The sequence below is a fragment of the Erythrolamprus reginae genome, chromosome 1, assembly GCF_031021105.1.
Source record: "Erythrolamprus reginae isolate rEryReg1 chromosome 1, rEryReg1.hap1, whole genome shotgun sequence".
Classification (NCBI taxonomy): Eukaryota; Metazoa; Chordata; class Lepidosauria; order Squamata; family Dipsadidae; genus Erythrolamprus; species Erythrolamprus reginae.
This window is the reverse complement of record NC_091950.1, coordinates 236665010-236683835: the sequence shown is the minus strand read 5'-3', so window position 1 is coordinate 236683835 and position 18826 is coordinate 236665010. Positions and strand designations below refer to the sequence as shown.

Here is an 18826-nt window from a genome sequence, read left to right as displayed (position 1 = left end):
CTTTCACACTTCTGTCTCAAGTTAACAACAACGCTTGTGGTAAAATAAAATTGGCATTGGTCACTAATGGTTACTAATAATCCCTTTATTGGTAACAGTACCAATGAGGTTATGGGTAATGGGACACTCAGATGCAGTTTTCTAGGCACTAATATGGAAGCACTGTATCCCTACCTTCTTCCATGAGGTATTTTTCAATTTCCAATTCTAGTCTGAGCCCCCAAGAATCCTGGGTGATCCTCCAGACACAACTAACTACCCTACTAGGGTTTGGAGTTAAAGTGCCACTAGCATCTGAGAAATAAGTTAGGATTGAATTATGTCATTGCACACGCTTTCGCACCACCAAACAAACCTTGAAATAGACCAGGACACTTGGAGGAGGGGAAACCTTTAATCCGTGGGGAAAACACCCTACCAGACCCAATAAATCAGGAGCGTTGCCGCCGCCTCTGACCCACCGCCGACCTCTTCCGAAGGTATTTTTAGGGCGGGCGCTAATCCGAGAAAGCTCTTTTAATAGCAATGATCCGATATGCTTCCGTCGACCTTTTTTGTTCCCTTCTCCTCCACTGACAATGCATCGCCTGCCGAAACGCCTCCCACATAGAACCACAGCGGGAAAACCAGAATCACCTTGGCTCTAAATAATCACCATTCAAAGCAAGGCTATTTCCTTTGCCGGGCTTGTTCCTTACTGCGCCAAACCCGGAGGGTTGCGCGCCGCATTACTCAGGGCAACTCGATCCCAATTTTTGGATCGTCGCTGGTGAAGGGCGGAGCGGGGAGGAAAGGGATCGGCTAGGACCACCTTTTTACGTTGGGAAGAATCTTCCATTGCTATTGCGGCACTAGACGGTCCGGAACAAATACGGTAACTCCGCCTGCTGACGTCCCGTCTTTCGCACGCCTTCGCCTCCGTCACGTGGAGTGGCAAGGGGAGGCGAGGCCGGTGCGGGGTAGGTTGCGCCCTTCTTTTCGCGCGGAAGCGTTGCAGAGGCTTGGGTAGGTGGAGGGAAGATGGCGCTTGGCGTGGGTGCTTCCTTTGGCCACGCCGATCTTGTCGTCAAAAAAACGGGGTGCGCGGCCCTGAAGGATTTGGGAGCAGCCTTGGCCTGCCATTCTTTTGCAGCTGCGCAAAGGACGGGCCAGCTGAGTAGGCCTTTGAGAGAGAATGTCTATGGAGCTTCTCAGTCATCCAAATCAGGGGTCTCCAACCTTGGCAACTTCAAGACTTGTGGACTTCAACTCCCAGAATTCCTCACCCAGCAAAACGGGCTGAAGAATTCTGGGAGTTGAAGTCCACAAATCTTAACCCTTAGATTATCCACGGTTGACCTATCCAGATTCCTAAGAGGTCAGTAAGGGGCGAGTACAAGTGCACTAGAGTGCCTTCAGTCCCCTGTCCTATTGCTCTCCTATATCTCCTATACCTTTCTTCTATTCCTATATATCTTCTTCTATTCTTTCATTGATATGTTCCATTACTATATCTTCTCTTCTTTCTTAGATATATTTTACTATGAGTATATCCTCTATAACCTTCATTATGTATTTTACTATGTGTATACCCACTAAAACCCTCTAACCCACTAATACACAATATACCCTTGTGTATTGGACAAAATCAATCAATCAATAAATAAAGTTGCCAAGGTCGGAGACTGCAGATCCAGGTCTTGGCTGTCCCAAAGGTGCTTTGTTTCAAAAGGCAATTGGACTTCTTTGGTTTTTCCTTGAAGACATTTCGCTTCCCATCCAAGAAGCCAGAACTGAAGAAGCTCCTTGGATGAGTTCTGGCAGAAAGAATGGAAGAAGCTCCTTGAATGACAAGCGAAATGTCTTCAAGGAAAACCAAAGTCCCATTGCCTTGTCGGGAGGGGGGGGGGGAAGCACCTTTGGGACTTTTGAGGGAGACATTACACCTTGCGGGGTTAGTGCCATCATCTCTGTCTGAGCTAGAAGAAAGACCATGGCTTGCTAAGGCTGGGTTTTAGCTCGAAGTTCTACTTAGCTGCTCTGGTTGTGGCAAATGACTGGATGCCTGATTTTAATCACTTTCTAGCCTCCTTTCTTATACCCTGTATCATTTTGAAAAGATGCTGCTATGGACTTGAGGTTATCTTGGAACAATTTGGCCTATGCCAGTATTAAGGGCCATGTTGTAACATCTCTCTGAGAGACTGATGGGCAAAATAGAAGCACCCCTCATATATCAGTGGAACTGATGCACCTATTGGTCCACTAGAGCAGTGTTTTTCAACCAGTGTGCCGTGGCACATTAGTGTGCCGCGAGACATGGTCAGGTGTGCCGCGAAGCTCAGAGAGAAAGAAAGCAAGAGAGAGAGAAAGCAAGAAAGAGAGAGAGAGAAAGAGAATAAGAGAGAGAGAAAGAAAGAAAGAGAGAGAGAACAAGAGAAAGAAAGAGAGAGAGAAAGAGAGAACGAAAACAAGAGAGAGAGAAAGACATAGAGGGAGGGAGGGAGAGAGAAATAGAGCAAAAAAGAGGAAGGAAGGAAGAGAAAGTAAGGAAGGGAGAGAAAGGGAGGGAGAAAAAATAGTGTGAAGGGGAGGAAGAGAGAGAGAATTTTTTTGTCCAAACTTTTTTTAGCCGCCCCCCCCCCCCCGCTCAATGTGCCCCAGGGTTTCGTAAATGTAAAAAATGTGCCGCCGCTCAAAAAAGGTTGAAAATCACTGCACTAGAGGAAATCCAGTCTCCAACATGATGCTTTATTCTGTACAGTATAGCTGAAAATAGATGCCAAAGCAGAATGTGGTCTTTCAGTATTATTCAACGTGGAGAAATTGGGCCAGTCTTACTATTTTCCAAAATAAAACTGGCTAGGTTCATAGGTATTACATACCATAGTGTTGTTTACCTGGTTTTGGCATGGCAGAATGTGGGAGGCTAATCGGTTGGGTTCATTGAATAAATCATGCTTAGTTGAGGCTACCACATTTGAGGTATATAAATTTGGATGGCCACGAAATGGCAACAAAATGGTAAGAGTTTGCAGCTTTTTGCTCTTATCTACTGCTAATAATAATAATAATAATAATAATAATAATAATAATAATAATAATTATTATTATTATTATTATTATTATTATTATTATTATTATTATTATTATTATTATTATTTATTGGATTTGTATGCCACCCCTCTCCGTAGACTTTGCAGCTCACATCTAGTAGTCCTAGCTTAAATAATCATTTAGTGTAATATATAAATCTAGTTTGTTAAAGGTTTGTGTGTGTGTGTGTGTGTGTGTGTGTGTGTCTGTATTTCAACAAGTGAAAGTTACCAGATGTCATTTACAGACTTGTTTCTTGAAAAGCCATTTTTAAATACTTTTTGTCCTGCTTCATAATTGTACAGAGCCCGTCAATTGCCAGTTGATTAAGTGGCAGTTTACATTTTTATGCTTCATGATTCAGGAGTTCTAATAGAACATGACTTTCCCTTATTTCAATGTTGTATTTTTCTGTAATTGGGCTCCGAATGTTTCATGACTAGTTATGCAATTTAACGTTTGTAGTTTGTAAACCATGATTTATGGTATATGCACATTCAGTTTGTGGCTTATTCATACGGTGGTTAAATACCATGGTTTAATATTTAAATATATAGAATATTTGAAACAATACCATAAAGTCTACGAAGTATATATTCCATATATTAACTATCAGGAGTTGATGTTTGGTAAATAGCAATTTGCAAAGGAAAACCCATTATTCATATTTCTAAACCCAATATTTTAAGGAATCAGTGAATTCAGAAAACAAAAAGATGTATTTTAAAATGTTTCCTATATGTCTTAAAAACCAAGATACCTCTTTGGTCTTCATGTGCATCCAAATTAGTGTAATTATGTGCAGTTTCATGATTTTGAATTATGCTTGTTGGTTGTAGAAGTTCATGTTCCTTTCATAGTTCATTCAACACATTTTATGAAATAGCAGTAGTAGTATTTCTCTGATGTGCACCATTTTTATGATATGCACCACATTGATGGCACTTTCTCTTATTGACATTCATTCAATTGTTTTCAAGGTGTCACAGATATGACTACTGATATTTAGATGGTAAAGCTCCTGTTGCAGTAATAAAGTAATTGCCTTCTCAAATGCAGCTTCCATTTTGGTTGGGTACTGGTTTTTCATAGTTTCTCTTTTGCAAGCTGCAGAGGGAAACTTCCTCCAATGCTCCCTTCCAATTGGGATTTGGAAGCATAGCACCCTTAGTTGCATATAATTGTATAGGTTGCATATACAATTGTATATACTGTAACTTATTTTAAAAAATATAAACAAAAAATAAAATCTAACTCAAACTAATATAAAGTGAGGAAGATACAGAAACAAAATGGCAAAAAGGACAAGAAAAGAAAAAAGTTGAAAAATAGCAAAGAAAGAATATAGAAGTAGCTTCCTATTTTTTTTCATCAGTTATAAGTACTTTATAAATTTTCCTCTTTGTCTAACCTACATCATGACTCTCTTCTTTCTATAATCTATGAAATCATCAAAACTATGATTTTGATGATATAGATTATAACATAATCTATATCATCAAAATTCTATAATCTATGAAATCATCATTATCTCAAGGACCGCCTTCTGCTGCATGAATCCCAGCGACCAGTTAGGTCCCACAGAGTGGGCCTTCTCCAGGTCCTGTCAACTAAACAATGTCATTTGGCGGGACCCAGGGGAAGAGCCTTCTCTGTGGCGGCCCCGGCCCTCTGGAACCAACTCCCTCCAGAGATTAGAATTGCCACTACTCTCCTTGCCTTTCGTAAGCTTCTTAAAACCCACCTCTGCCGCCAGGCATGGGGGAACTGAGATATTCTTTCCCCCTAGCCCTTACAATTTTATGCAGGGTATGTTTGTATGTATGTATGTTTGGTTTTATAATAAGGGTTTTTTTTTAAGTTGTTTTAGTATTGGATTGTTACATGCTGTTTTTATTACTGTTGTTAGCCGACCCGAGTCTACAGAGAGGGGCGGCATACAAATCCAATAAATAAAATAAATAAAAATAAATAAAATCGTGAATCACAAATTCATTTCTGCACAAAAAGTCCATAAGAAGTTTCCAATAAATGTAGATATTGTCTTTTTTGTAATCAAATATTACCAAATTATATTTCCTCGTTTAGCAAAATGTGTCAATTAGTAAATAGTATGAAATTCAAACAGTAATTTATTCACCTGGTTTCTCCATTTGATATTGTTTCCCTAGTGACTGCTTAATTATCTGTTTGTCTTTCACTTTATGACTGGGAGTATTTAGAAACCTCTAAATATTTTTGGGGTTTCTAATTACTGTCTAATCACTCAGGCTACCATTGTGAATGATGATTGTTAAACAGATGGAGATGATGCAGAGCAGATAATCTTTATTTTAAAAAAGTATTTTTAATTAGGATCTAAACTTGGTCCTGTCTGGTCCTGAGTATTGTCTTTTATGATGGTAATTTCAGTATTTGCTATTTCTGCCACATATTAGTACTATCAAATTATACATTAAAAAAGTATCATATTTTTTGGAGAATAAGACACACCTTTTTCCCCCTAAAAGAGGGTGGAAGTGTCGGTGCTTCTTACGCTCCATACATAGCCATTTTTGGCCTCCTGAAGCCTAGCTCTATGTCCCATTTTTGTGAAAATGGACCTGGTTTTTTTGCAAAAATTGGGTGGGCAGAGGGTTTGGGAGGCCTGCAGAATGCTCCTGGGAGCTGGGAGAAGGCAAAACCACCCCTGTTCTTTGCAAAAAAAATTGGCTGTTTTTTGAAAAAGAAACCCAAGTGTTTTTGCCTTCCTCAAGCCCCCAGGAATACTCTGCAAGCTTCCCAAACTGTCTGTGTCCCCTGCTTTTGCAAAAACAGGTGAAAAATGGGCCAATTAAAAAAAAAAAAAGGGCGCACACAGAGTTTGGGAGGCTTGCAGAGTGGTCCTGGGGGCCGGGGAGGACCAAAACATTTTTTTCATACTTACCTCTTTGAAATCTCGGTGCATCTTATACATCGGTGGGTGTTATAGTCCGAAAAATACGGTACTTCCTATTCCATAATAGGTGTTCTGCTATGTAATCAGTTGTGCCTAGAATGGTGTTTGACCAAGTAAGTGAGTCCTCATTTTTATGTTCATCTCAAATGTTACCAGACCTTCTACATTTAAGAGGCATGATCACACTGCCTATACAGTATTGCACTTAAACCTGGCAATAGAACAAGTTTATGTTATGGCAGTTGATAATACTACAGTCAGTGCTCGACATACAACAACAACAACTAAGCTCCAATTTTCTGTTGCTAAGCAAGAGAGTTGTTAAATTATCTTTGGTCCATTTTACGACCTATCTTGCCACAGTTAAGTGAATCTGTCTTCCACCAATGATTTTGTTTGTCAGAAGGTTGCAAAATGTGACCTTGGGGCATAGCATTGGTGATAAGTATGAGTCAGTTGCCAAGCATGTGAACTTTGATTATGTAACCATGGGAATGGTTGTAGTGTGAAAATGCACATAACTCACCTTTTTCAGGGCCATTGTAACTGAACGGTCATTAAATGAACTGTTATAAGTTGAGGACTTACCTCTACTACCCTTTGTTGATGGGTCCAAAACTTCTCTTATGTATCTTTGATTTACATCCTACAGGGCAGTGGTAGCCTTAATGTCCTACTGTTTTGCGACTTCACGAACAGTATAGCTTGTGGTTTATATGGTTTCTATAGCATGTGTGAATCCAGATACAGTGTTCTCTTGATTTTCGCGGGTTCGAACTTCGCGAATAGCCTATATCATGTTTTTTAAAAAAATATTAATTAAAAAATACTTCATGGTTTTTTTCCTATACCATGGTTTTTCCCATCCGATGATGTCATACATCATCGTCAAACTACTAATTTTTGCAAATAGATAAAAAAAATAATTATTGTTAATAAATAATTATGTTTATAAATATCATGATCACTAAGTGCCTTATTCAATGGTGAGTACCAGTAATAATGGTGAGTAAACGGTTGTTAAAGGAATGGGAAATGGTAATTTAGGGGTTTAAAGTGTTAAGAGATGGCTTGTGATACTGTCCATAGCCAAAAATGGTGTATTTACTTCCTCATCTCTACTTCGCGGAAATTAGACTTTCGCGGGCGGTCTCGGAACACATCCCACGCGGAAATCGACGGAACACTGTACTTGTGATCTGTTCAGTATGGTTTGTTACTATTTGTGAACAGTCTTTGTTTTCTTATTTATTTCTTGGTACTTTTTCATGTAGTGAGCATCATCTTGATAATGGATCCTTCCGAAGAAGACTACCCCACAGAGATTCATGATTACCTTTCAGCCTTTGAAACAGCTGTTGGCTCAGTAGATGCAGTGTTGAAGACAATGATGTCCATATCCAGAAGTGAGCTCCTCCAGAAGGTGAGAAGAGAATGAGAGCACGGAACAGTTCGCTGCTGTTTAATTTTTGCTTGCTCGCTTGATGAACTTGCTTGGGGAGACATCCCAGTTTGACCTTCTGCACAGAGGCGTATTTGTTTGATTATGGTTCTTATAATTCTTTGTGATCCAGGCTGATGGATGGACTGGAGCTGTAGAACAATGTATCTGGTTGCTGCCAATTACAGAGTTAAAGTTACATAGATTTAGAAGAATAAATAAAAATGACAGGGCTCGGCGCTTTCTTAACACTTGAGTGGATTCCTTGCCTTTAGAAGGGAGTTCTGGTATGGAAAGTCCAAAAATGTTTAATTTAGATGGATTTGTGCTACATATTAAGGAAAGTTGTTTTTTTTTAAAGTAAAGAATATATAAGGCATCCTTTGTTCCCCCTTTTAACCTGCAGCAACAGCACAAGATGCTGCCTGAGTTCTTTGTACAAGTACCTATGTACATCCAATTTGTAGTTTCTTTGGGGCAAAATGAGAGCTCATATATCAGGAAATTTCACCCCTGAAGTCTTCAGCCTTTCAGTCAAAAATAAATTATGAGCACAACAGCTTTACAGTACAGCCCTTTGACAGGTTCCCTGTTCAAACTTGTTGGCTGTGTTTTTAGAAGTCCTAGAGGAACAAAATGATAGATTGGCATTGGCAGCCAAAACTGTTTTTGCCTTTTAATGTGCGGTCATGATATTTTAGAGTCATGAATTGGGCAAAAAATGACAAGTAGCAGGAGTCTAGAGCAGGGTCCCTTAACCAGTGCCCACCAGAGGTTCTTGACTTTATTCCCATAATTCCTTAGCTGGCTGATGGCTTTGTGAGGTCATGTTCAGCACAACTAGAAGGCATTGGAGGAGAGAAACTACTCAAACAGACAATGGTTCTCTCATTTTTCAAGAAAGAACACATGCTCTGTTTTAGATGAGAACAAGGGCAGAATAATGGATAAAAGACTAAACTACAGGTAGGGATTTGTACACTTATTTATTCAGCCTAGATCAGTGGTTCTCAACCTTTCTAATGTCGCTACCCCTTTAATACAGTTCCTCATGTTGTGGAGACCCCCAACCATAAGTCTGTTTTGTCGGGCTCTCTGGTAGACTCCTCCCAAAAATTCACAGGTACAAATTTCAGATACACACACGTTTGAAAATTCAAAACAATGTTCTTTATAAGAAAAATTCACTTAACCTAAGCCCTCTTTTGGTATAGCAAAGAGCACTTGTCTCCAAACAAACTGGTAATTTGTACAAGTCCCTTATCAGTTTTGTGATACTTAGCTTGAAGCTGTGAGGCAATTCACAGTCCTCCTTCTTTCACAAAGAGAAACACACTTCGCTCTGGTTTAGTTTCAAAGCGGGAAAAAGCAGTACACAAAAGGTCAAAGTCAGTAAAGCAGTCAAGAAACAACGATCAGATAATCCTCCACAATGGCCAAACCCACAGGCTGCTATTTATAGCAGCCTCACTAATCACCACAGCCCCACCCAACCACAGGTGGACTCATTTTCTTTGCTAATAATCTCTCAGTTGTTGCCTATGCATCGCTCTCCCCATGCGTGGCTGTATCATTAACTCCTGTTCTGAATCCAAGGAGGAGCTAGATAATTGATCTCCTTCTGAGCTGTCTGCCAGACTCTCCTCCTCCCTGTCACTCATGTCTTCTTGGTCAGAGGAGCCTTCATCAGCAGATTCTACCGGGGGCAAAACAGGCCTGCAGCATGTGGATGTCTCCCCCACATCCACAGTCCTTGGGGCAGGAGCTGAGCCAGAGCTAACCACAACAAAGTCGAGCGCCAATTCTCCCAACAGAGCTTTAAGCTGATTGGCAGGAAGGTCAGAGGGACGCCCCCACTGTCACGTCTGATCGGTCGGATTGTAAAAATAAGTTTCAAGACGCCAGAATAGAAGCTTTACTTCCTAACACCATGGGAAATTTGTCTTTTCCCATAGTCTTAAGCAACCTCTGTTAAACGGGCGTTTGACCCCCAAGGGGGTTCCGACCCCCAGGTTGAGAACCACTGGCCTAGATGAAACAGTGTCTTGTTCCTGCGGTATAGAGGCCTACTGTAGCCATGTGTTATAAACATTACAATTTTGTCACATTGCATGCTTTCAGAACTACTGTGCGGAATCCAAGAGGCCCCTAGTGACCAAACTTATTTCTGTTTAATTTTAGAACTTCTGTTTCTTAATCTTACTCATATACTTTGAATTTTGAATAGCTATGTTTATGTTTATAGAATACAAGATACAGAATATTTCAATAGACATCTCAAAGTCAAAACTTGGTCACCTAGCTAGATGTTAAATTCTGTTCATATCCAATTTTCTTAAACAACAGTATTTGAGAGTATGATGCCAGAAATAAGAAGGTAAAATTTTCAGCCTAGAATTAAGGAGAAATTTCCTGACCATGAGAACAATTAATCAGTGGAACGACTTGCTTCCAGAATCACTGGAGGTTTTTTAGAAGGGCCTGGACAATGATTTATCTGCAAAGAAATAGGGTTTCCTGCTTGTGCAGCGGGTTGCATTACAAGACCTCCAAGGTCCCTTCCAACTCTTTTATTCTGTTAAATTAAAAATGTTATGTTTGATTTCCCTTCCAAAGTGCTATTGTCCATGTAGCTTCAGGTTATGGAAGGAATGGAATACAGTGTGATTTTTATCATGCCTGTCATCTAATCTGAGGATTAGTGCATAATAGAATGTTATGAAGATAATTTTATCTTTCTCATTTTAGCTAGATCCTCTTGAACAAGCCAAAATAGATTTGGTCTCTGCTTATACATTGAATTCAATGTTTTGGGGTAAGTATACAGAGAAAGAAATGTATAAGAACGTAATGGGTGAATCAGCATCTAATGCCATACTTAAATATTAATGATCTTTAGTACTCAGATGAGCTTTAATTTCCCCTTTTCATTATATTTATTTATTTATTCATTCATTCATTCATTCATTCATTCATTCATTCATTCATTCAATTTTTATGCCGCCCTTCTCCTTAGACTCAGAGTGGCTTACAACATGTTAGCAATAGCACTTTTTAACAGAGCCAGCATATTGCCCCCACAATCTGGGTCCTCATTTTACCTACCTCGGAAGGATGGAAGGCTGAGTCAACCTTGAGCGGGTGATGAGATTTGAACTGCTGATCTTCAGATCTATAGTCAGCTTCAGTGGCCTGCAGTACAGCACTCTACCTGCTGCTCCACCCTGGCTCATTGGTATTGTGTTATTCATTTTGGAATGTCAGCTGACTGAATCTGAGTGATTAGCAATTAAATAAATGTTAAACTATTTTATGTGGCTTTTTGCATGAGAGGTTACCAAATAAACAAACAAGCAAAGTATTTCTTGTGTAGCTCCTTGCACTTACACCTGCACTTACTGTATTTTTCGGAGTATAAGATTTAACTCCCCCCCCCCCAAAAAAAGAGGATAAAAATAGGGGTGCATTTTATACTCCAAATGTAGCCCTGCCCAGCCTCTCAAACAGGTTTCAGAGGCTTTAACTGAAATGAAGCTTCAGAAGAAAAGTCTTTAAGATGGAGGTTTCAAAGGCAGAAAAAAAAGCAAGACACAGAGCTCATAACCAATGAACCTGTTGCTAAAATTTACCTTGGGAACAGCTTATTGGGGGTATTCCGGGAGGCTAATCTGCCTGCCAATCATCTTTTTTCTTATTTTCCTCCCCAAAACCTAAGCTGCGTCTTATACTCCGGTGCATCTTATAGTCCCAAAAATAGAGTAATTTTATAATACTGAAACATACTTTTCCCCCAAGTCTTAAACATTTCACATTTTGATTGTTAAGGATTTGGCAAAGAACTTTTCCAGTCATGCAAGTGATAATGTATTTTTCTATTTTAAAACATAGTGATGAATATATTGCTACATCTTTCTAATTAATTCTGATAACAATAAATTCACTTTGCAGTGTATCTTGCTACACAAGGAATAAATCCAAAGGAACATCCAGTAAAACAGGAATTGGTAAGTTTCTTACGTTCACTAACATGCAGAATTCTTCTCATGTTGAGAGGATGGTTTGCAGAAATTTTGTTAATTCCAAAAAAAGTATAATTGAGTTAAATATTGATTGCATATTACCAATGCAGTTTCAGCCTGCTTTTTCCAGACTGTAATTGTCACTGTAAGGAAGCATTGCAATACAGTTCTCATATTGTTAATCACCCCCTAAAGGGAGTGATTATTGTAAACAGTCTGTTTGGTTTAACTGCCAATCATTATTTTGACTGGAAAAATTGTGAAAGTAATAGAGCAGCTTTGAAGAACAACAAACCTATTATCAATCCAATCATACCAGTTTTCTCGTATTGCATAATCATCTGAATATTTTTTTGCTTTAAAATCTATTGTTAATTTGTCCATCTCTATACATTCAAATATTTTTTTATTTATCAGACTCTCAGTGGGTGTAGTTTGATTTCTCCAACATTATGCATATTCAATCCTAGCAGCCATTATAATATGTAAAATCAAATACTTAATATTTTTGTCATATTGTCTTTTAAATATTCCTAATAAAATGAGTCCTGGGGCAAATTCTACTGTTAACCCTACTACCTCTTGTAACCAATTATGTAAGTTCCGGGAAGTTCAGTATTTCTTTGTTGCCCTTTAGCCGGTTATCCACAGTTTTTCAGAACAGATATGGTGGCCCTGAGGTAAAGCTGCCATTGGAGCTAATCTGTTCTTCATCTCATTTGCTTACCTTGCGAAGCCTTGAGGAATAATAACCAAGGCATAGTTTTTACTCAAGATGATATTGTCATTTTCAAAGTAGATGTTTTGATCTCAGTTCAGTTCTCAAATAAGATGATCCTTTCCTTCTTTTTCATTTTTTTTAAATAGTTTGAATTTTGTGCCAACCGATTCTCTCCTTGCGGAGTGGAAAAATGTTACGTGTCTAATAATTATTTATAACTTCCAGTACAGTATGTTTTCCTATAAATACTTGGACTTGTGTTAATCTCTAAGGCTACCTTTTCTTACTCCTGCCTGCCTTTAAAAGTATCATGTGTTTGATTTACTAGCAAAGACGGGAAAGATTTCCTCCTCCCTTACTCCAGTCCCTCCATTAATTCATTTTCTCAGCAGTAAAGAATCCAGTGCAGCAACAAAGCTAAAAGCTTTTTTGGCACCAGTTATATGTGTTCTGTCCAGTAATTCTGCGTTAGTGACATATTTACTGCCTACAATAAATCTTTGAGGTTTGTCTTATAATCCATTTAGAAGCATGAGCAGAGTGTATAAGGCTGGATATATTAGAAATTCTGCTGACTTGAAGAAACAGATCAAATGATTTAGCTTGGCAGATAGAAAAACTACTACAGATCAAATCTACAGTTGGCTACCAGAATTGTTATGTTCTATATATTACACCTATCCCAATATGCAGCACTGTTAATACAATAAAAAGGTAACTACAAATACAAGTAAAAAATAAAACCAAGTATGAAACATAATTCATAGGGAAATGTAGATATATACAAATACTGTATACATATTGGCTTGTGGCAGTACATTTTTTTAAGCAAAACTGCATTTGCTCAAGATTGACCAAATTGCCACTCAATTTTTTTAACTCCTTCCCAGGTCACATCCATATGAAAAGTATGTCATGCTAGTAAATATCCAGTACAATAAATATACTGAATGTCAAAAAGCTCAGTCACTGTTATATTTGCTGCTATCTTGAATTTCTCAAGTGGAAAGCAGTTATTCTTCACCTTCTCTAATTTCTTGCAGGCTTGATAACATATGCAGTGTGAAATGGCTATTATTTCTTTCTAAAGCACACAACATGTCCATGTCATATTGTGTATCTAAAAGACCCACCAGCTGTGCTTTAAAAAAAATTAGCTTGATAGTGAGACCTGACTTCTCATCTGCCTGGAGAGAAAACTATATTTTAAGTGAAATAGTTATTTTATGTTGCCTGATAATTCATTTTGCATATTATTTCTTACTAGCTCTTTTTGACCTAGTTGCTATGCTAAGACATGATTTACAACCATGTGTACAAGTCTGTGCTTGCCTTGATTTGTACTCCCCCTTGCAACAAGAAAGAAGACTTATCTTAGTTTGTTATTTATAGCATGGTTATAAGAACCATGCTATAAATCAGAGTCTGATTTATTCAGTTAATGAGTTAAACCAAATATTTCCCCAAAATATTTGGGGAACCCTGCCTTATATATTTTTTGAACCCGGAAATAAGCGTTTGGCCTTATTGCCATGCACTCAAAAACCCAATCAGGCTTATTATCAGGGAATGTCTTATTTTTGGGGAAACAGGATAGTGGCTGAGTTGGGGTTATAATGTCAATACAGAAATTCAAGGCCCGACTATCTGGCCTGGCTTATAGAGGCTTATCCACATAATAATAAATTGTGATTTAGTATTAAGTATGAATATAGTCACTAATGTATTGGTTAAGTTTGCAGTTTGTACTAGACCACACTTTGTTGATACAAGGACTGGATCCACACAACCTAATCTAAAATAAATCATGTCTTAATGTGAAGAATGAAACCCACCTTAGACTTGTGTTCTCTTCTGATCAGTGGCTTCCATAACCTTGGAAGGCATTGTAGAATGTAGATATCCAACCTTTTTCCTGAAGACTGATAGATTAGACCATCAATGAAATATAGTGCCTATGTATATTCCTAATTTGGGGCAACTTAATTGAAAAAAAACACTGTTCTTTTGGTGCCCAGAATAATGTGTGAATTGCTTTTCTTACTGGTCCCTTCCGAATCAGAATCCATTCTTTAAAAGTGCTACAGGTATTCCTCATCTAGTGACTTACAATTGGGACAAGGAATGTGGTTGTTAAATGAAGTGGTTGCTAAGCAAAATGGCACTTTAACCACCATCTTAATTGTGAATTACCACCAATGTTCCCTCTAATTTTTTTTCGGTGTGGGCGGAAAAGTATAGTGTCTGAGCAACAGTCCCTTTGGGACTGGGCGGCATAGAAGTATGTATGTATGTATGTATGTATGTATGTATGTATGTATGTATGTATGTATAAATAAATAAATAAATAAATAAATAAATAAATATTTTCTTTTTTATTAAAAGAAATTAATAATTTAAAAAAACCAAAATCCATTACTATTAAAACTAAAACAACCAGCAAAACTATTAATAATAACAGGTGAGGGCTGGGTTTTTTTCTCTGTTATTATTTAAGTGCTTTTACCATATGCTTTAAATCAAGAGTCACTTATCTCTCTGTTTCTATCTCTTTCCTGTCATTCTCTGCCTCAATCATTTTCTCATTTCTCTTTTTTCTCCCCTTTTTTCTATCATTTCTCTCTCTCTCTTCCTTCCACTCTTCTCTCTCTTTCTTCCTCTCTCTCACTCTCTTCCTTCCTTTCTCATCTTTCTTTCTTTCTCTCTCTTGCTTTCTTCCTCTCTCTCACTCTCTTCCTTCCTCTCTCATCTCTTTCATTCTTTCTCTCTCTCTTTCTCTATCTTGCTTTCTTCCTCTCTCACTCTCTTCCTTTCTTTCTCATCTTTCTTTCTCTTTCTCTCTCTTTCTCTCTCTTGCTTTCTTCCTCTCTCTCACTCTCTTCCTTCCTCTCATTTCTCTCTTTCTTTCTTTCTTTCCTTCTCTCTCTTTCTCTATCTCTCCCCCTCTTGCTCTCTCTCTCTTTTTCTCACTTTCCCTCTCTTGTTTTTTCTCTCTCACTCTTTCTCTCTCTCGTTCTCTCTCTCTTGCTATCTCTTTCTCCCCCCCTCTTTCTCTCTCACTCTCTTTCTCCCTTTCTCTCTATCTTGCTCTGTCGCTCTCACTCTCGTTCTCCGGAGGCTGGCGAAAGTGATTTACAATGTCGGTCGAGCGGGCCGGCGCACGCTCCCCAAATCTCCCTGCCGGCCCACCCGCCCGGAACATTCAAAATAAGAAAACCCTTCGCTCTTAATTGCTATTAAAATATTTAAAAAGATTTACAGAAATAAGGAATTCCTCTGTTAAGGGGATGACAGCGGGTGACTTGGAACAAAGGGTTAAAATTATAATTTATACATCACTCCTTTGTTAGAATGGCTCCCAAACTAGGTTACTAATAATTCAGGAATCCCTCCCCTAAATCTAAAAAGGAATGAAACGAAAGGAAGAATTGAAAGGGAAGGGAACACAGAGCAAGATCATTCAGGAAGCAGTTTCTAACTTTATATCTATTTTATAATAACTAAGTATTATACAACTGGAAGTTCTTGGTCATCTTTTCACAGTTAGCTGGAAAGGAAGAAAAGGAGCCACCCAAAATCAGTTTTTAAAAAAAGTTGAGCTAGTGATTCAGTTCTACTTCTTATTATCCTCTTTCTTATATCCTGGCAGAATGATTGAGATAAAGTAGAGCAGAAGTATACAGTAAGAATCAAATAAGATGTTAGCCCTACTGTTCTAGTGGAAGAAAAAGCTTCCATTTATTTCCCCATTCCAAAAACAATCCTTATCAGAGATGCCGAGGGCCACCTCAGAACTCTGGCCTTAGGGCAAAAGCGATGGATGAGAGCATGGGGAAATTAACAGAGACCAAAATGAAGGTCAAAGTTGTTTTCCTATTTTGTACATGATTGCTTAGTCTAGACATACAATTGTCAAAAGAAGCAGAGTTCTCTTGGATTTACTAAGGTTTTGTCTGTGCCCCAATGCTTCATACTGTACATAGCAGCTTACCTAAGTGGCTGCTTCTTCTGTTACTTACATCGTAAGATCCTTAGCAACATTCTAGCCATTCTAGCATATCATAAGAAGAACCATTGTGGGTAACCAAAGGCATATTCTGATTCTGGAATGGCTATTCAGATGCTAAAGATTCTTACTCATGCTATCCAGACTAGTTATTACTGTAGCAAGGAGCCATTGATTACTGTATTTTTCAGAGTATAAAACAAACCTTTTTCCTCCCTAAAAGAGGCTGAAAATTTGCTGTGTCCTATGCTCTGAATGTAGCTTTTTGCTAAGCTTTTTTTCCAACCCTAACTAGGTGCTAATGATTTCTCCAGCTCCTACCTTGTAGGCTTTTTTCTTGTTACTCTCTCTGAAGAATGTTTTTCCACCCCTAAGTCTTTGCAGGCTTTTTTTTCATTGCTCTACTTGCTCCGAATATGTTTCTTTCCAGCCCTAACGAGCTGCTAACATGTTCCTAGCTCTTACCGGTTTGCAGGCTCTTTCATTGTTACTCTCTCTGAATAAGGTTTTTTTAAAGCCCTGACCAGGGGATAAAACAATGTGCTGAAGCTGACCAGACGAAGGACACTAGCCAGATAAATACCTGCTAGGCAGATTTCCCCCCCCCCCCTATTTTTGTCCCCCAAAACTAAGGTGCGTCTTATACTCTGGTGCAGTGTTCCCTCTAAGGTGCACCATGCACTGGAGTGCACTAACAAATTAAGCCTGGCACACACTTTTCAAAGGCTATGTAGAGAGGAGGGTGGTGGAGGGCCCTCCCACCCGCCGCCACCACCACCACTAGGTCTTTGCCAGGACTAGCAAAGCGGTGTTTCGCACTTCCTCCTCCACGGCGGGTGCTCCCTTCCCCACCCCACCTGTTTCCTCCCAGGGGATTCCTAGAGAGGCCCCCCAGAGGTTTCTCCCTGCCTTTTCCGGCCCTGTTTCCTCCCAGGAGATTCCTAGAGAGGCCCCCCCAGAGGCTTCTCCCCACCTTTTCCGGCCCTGTTACCTTCCAGGAGATTTCCAGAGAGGCCCCCCAGAGGCTTCTCCCTGTCTTTTCTGGCCCTGTTTCCTCTCAGGAGATTTCCAGAGAGGTCCCCACGGAGGCTTCTCCTTGCCTTTTCCAGTTACAGTTTCAGAGTTTGTAAGTGGAAAATGGTTCTTGAGAAGAGGCAAAAAAATCTTGAACACCCGGTTCTTATCTAGAAGTTTGTAAGTAGAGGCGTTTGTAAGTGGAGGTACCACTGTATCACATGTTTCCCATGGGGGGAAAAGTCATGATGGTGTGAGTTTGACACTCTAAGCTTAAGAGCTTGCTGTGGATATGGGCTCATCCAGAGAATTGTTCACTCATGCAACTTCCTCCAGGAAAAGGGCATTTTACTTGGATTTTGTATATATCCCTGATAAAACTTGCTCAACATTCGAAAGTCTGCACTGTATTTTGAAATATTGCTCAAACGTCTCAATAACTTTACGGTTGTTCTCCTCGCCCCTTCTGCTGACTTAAGTTTGAAAATATTTTTGCTGTTCGATATGATAGGGAATGTGCTTTTTATATTTTCATGTGTTTCAGGAGAGAATAAGAACATACATGAACAAAGTAAGAGAGATTGAAGAAAAGAAAAAAGCTGCCAAACTGGATAAAGAGGCGGCATCAAGATTTTTACGACATGCACTGTACGAACCAAAAACTCAAAATAAACCCGCAAAGAAAAGTCCCATTCCATCCAAAAAGAAAAAAACTCATTAGAATCTCCCTGTTTGATATCTATTAGGATTATTTTACTAAAGTTTTATATGTAATAAAATGGTTTTGATATTTCTATTTTTTCCTGCTATACTTTTTTTTTTTTAAATCTGATCTTTATTTTTTATTTCCAGTAGAAATTATGGAGATCTAGAAAAGGTGGTTCACAATATGACTGGTAAAATAGCATTTTTAAATTTAAAATCTTTGTTATTTCATAGACAGTTATGTCACTAAGTACCATGTTTCAAACTACCCATATTTGTCCCAAGGGTGCTTTTTTTCTAATAGGCAACTGGACTTTCTGGTTTTTCTTTGAAGACGTTTTGCAATCACTATTCAGCCACGCACAGATATACTAACTTGAATTAAAGTTTACTTGGAGAAATAACGTATTCAGATAGACAGTCTAAAGTCATACACATAATAAGTCAAAATAATAATGTAAACATTACCAAGTACATAATCTTTCTTACCAGTTCTTTTTAATCAGTAAACAAAAATATCAAACCTAAACACATTTTAGCTGATATATATAACTACAATACAGAGATTGCAGAGCTAACCTAACAATGAGTAGCCATTAACAGTGAGTAGTTTAGACAAAGAGAAACAGAGAAGGTGACTCAGAGAAATAAGCTATAAACTCTAGCTCCCTCTTGTGGCAGTCTGCAGCACCTCAGCAAATATAGACATAGCTCAGTTATAACACATTGTTGGCTTATACTTTGCTAACCCAACCGTTATGGACAGAATCCTAGCAATCTGGCTGACTGAGATTCTGCATAGATACCCATATTTGTGTTTCGGGCATTTTTAGAAATATTTCACATAGCTATCTTTTTCCATCTTGGATCTGAAAAGAATATCTACATAGTGCCGTGTAATTCTTCA

General features: G+C 38.7%; 1 protein-coding gene across 4 annotated transcripts; it reads left to right on the top strand.

The window, feature by feature from the left end:
• Positions 1-385: 385 nt before the first annotated feature.
• On the top strand, positions 386-18010 carry C1D (C1D nuclear receptor corepressor). 4 transcript variants are annotated; one of them, XM_070732591.1, is made up of 5 exons: positions 386-479; positions 7288-7436; positions 10203-10269; positions 11403-11458; positions 17759-18010. In XM_070732591.1, exons 2-5 carry the CDS (start codon positions 7305-7307, stop codon positions 17933-17935), a joined length of 432 nt encoding a protein of 143 aa, XP_070588692.1. In that variant the 5' UTR covers positions 386-479; positions 7288-7304; the 3' UTR covers positions 17936-18010. The 4 variants fall into 4 exon arrangements, with proteins under 4 accessions (XP_070588692.1, XP_070588690.1, XP_070588693.1 ...); XM_070732589.1 differs by lacking the exon at positions 386-479 and adding an exon at positions 511-959; XM_070732592.1 differs by lacking the exon at positions 386-479 and adding an exon at positions 808-874.
• Positions 18011-18826: the final 816 nt, after the last annotated feature.

Bases quoted from the DNA above. Each gene is read 5' to 3' on its own strand.
- C1D (XM_070732591.1), top strand. From the start codon at position 7,305: ATGGATCCTTCCGAAGAAGACTACCCCACAGAGATTCATGATTACCTT. The intron at 10,270-11,402 runs GTAAGTATACAG...TTCACTTTGCAG, and splicing joins ATTGAATTCAATGTTTTGGG to TGTATCTTGCTACACAAGGA. The intron at 11,459-17,758 runs GTAAGTTTCTTA...CATGTGTTTCAG, and splicing joins ATCCAGTAAAACAGGAATTG to GAGAGAATAAGAACATACAT.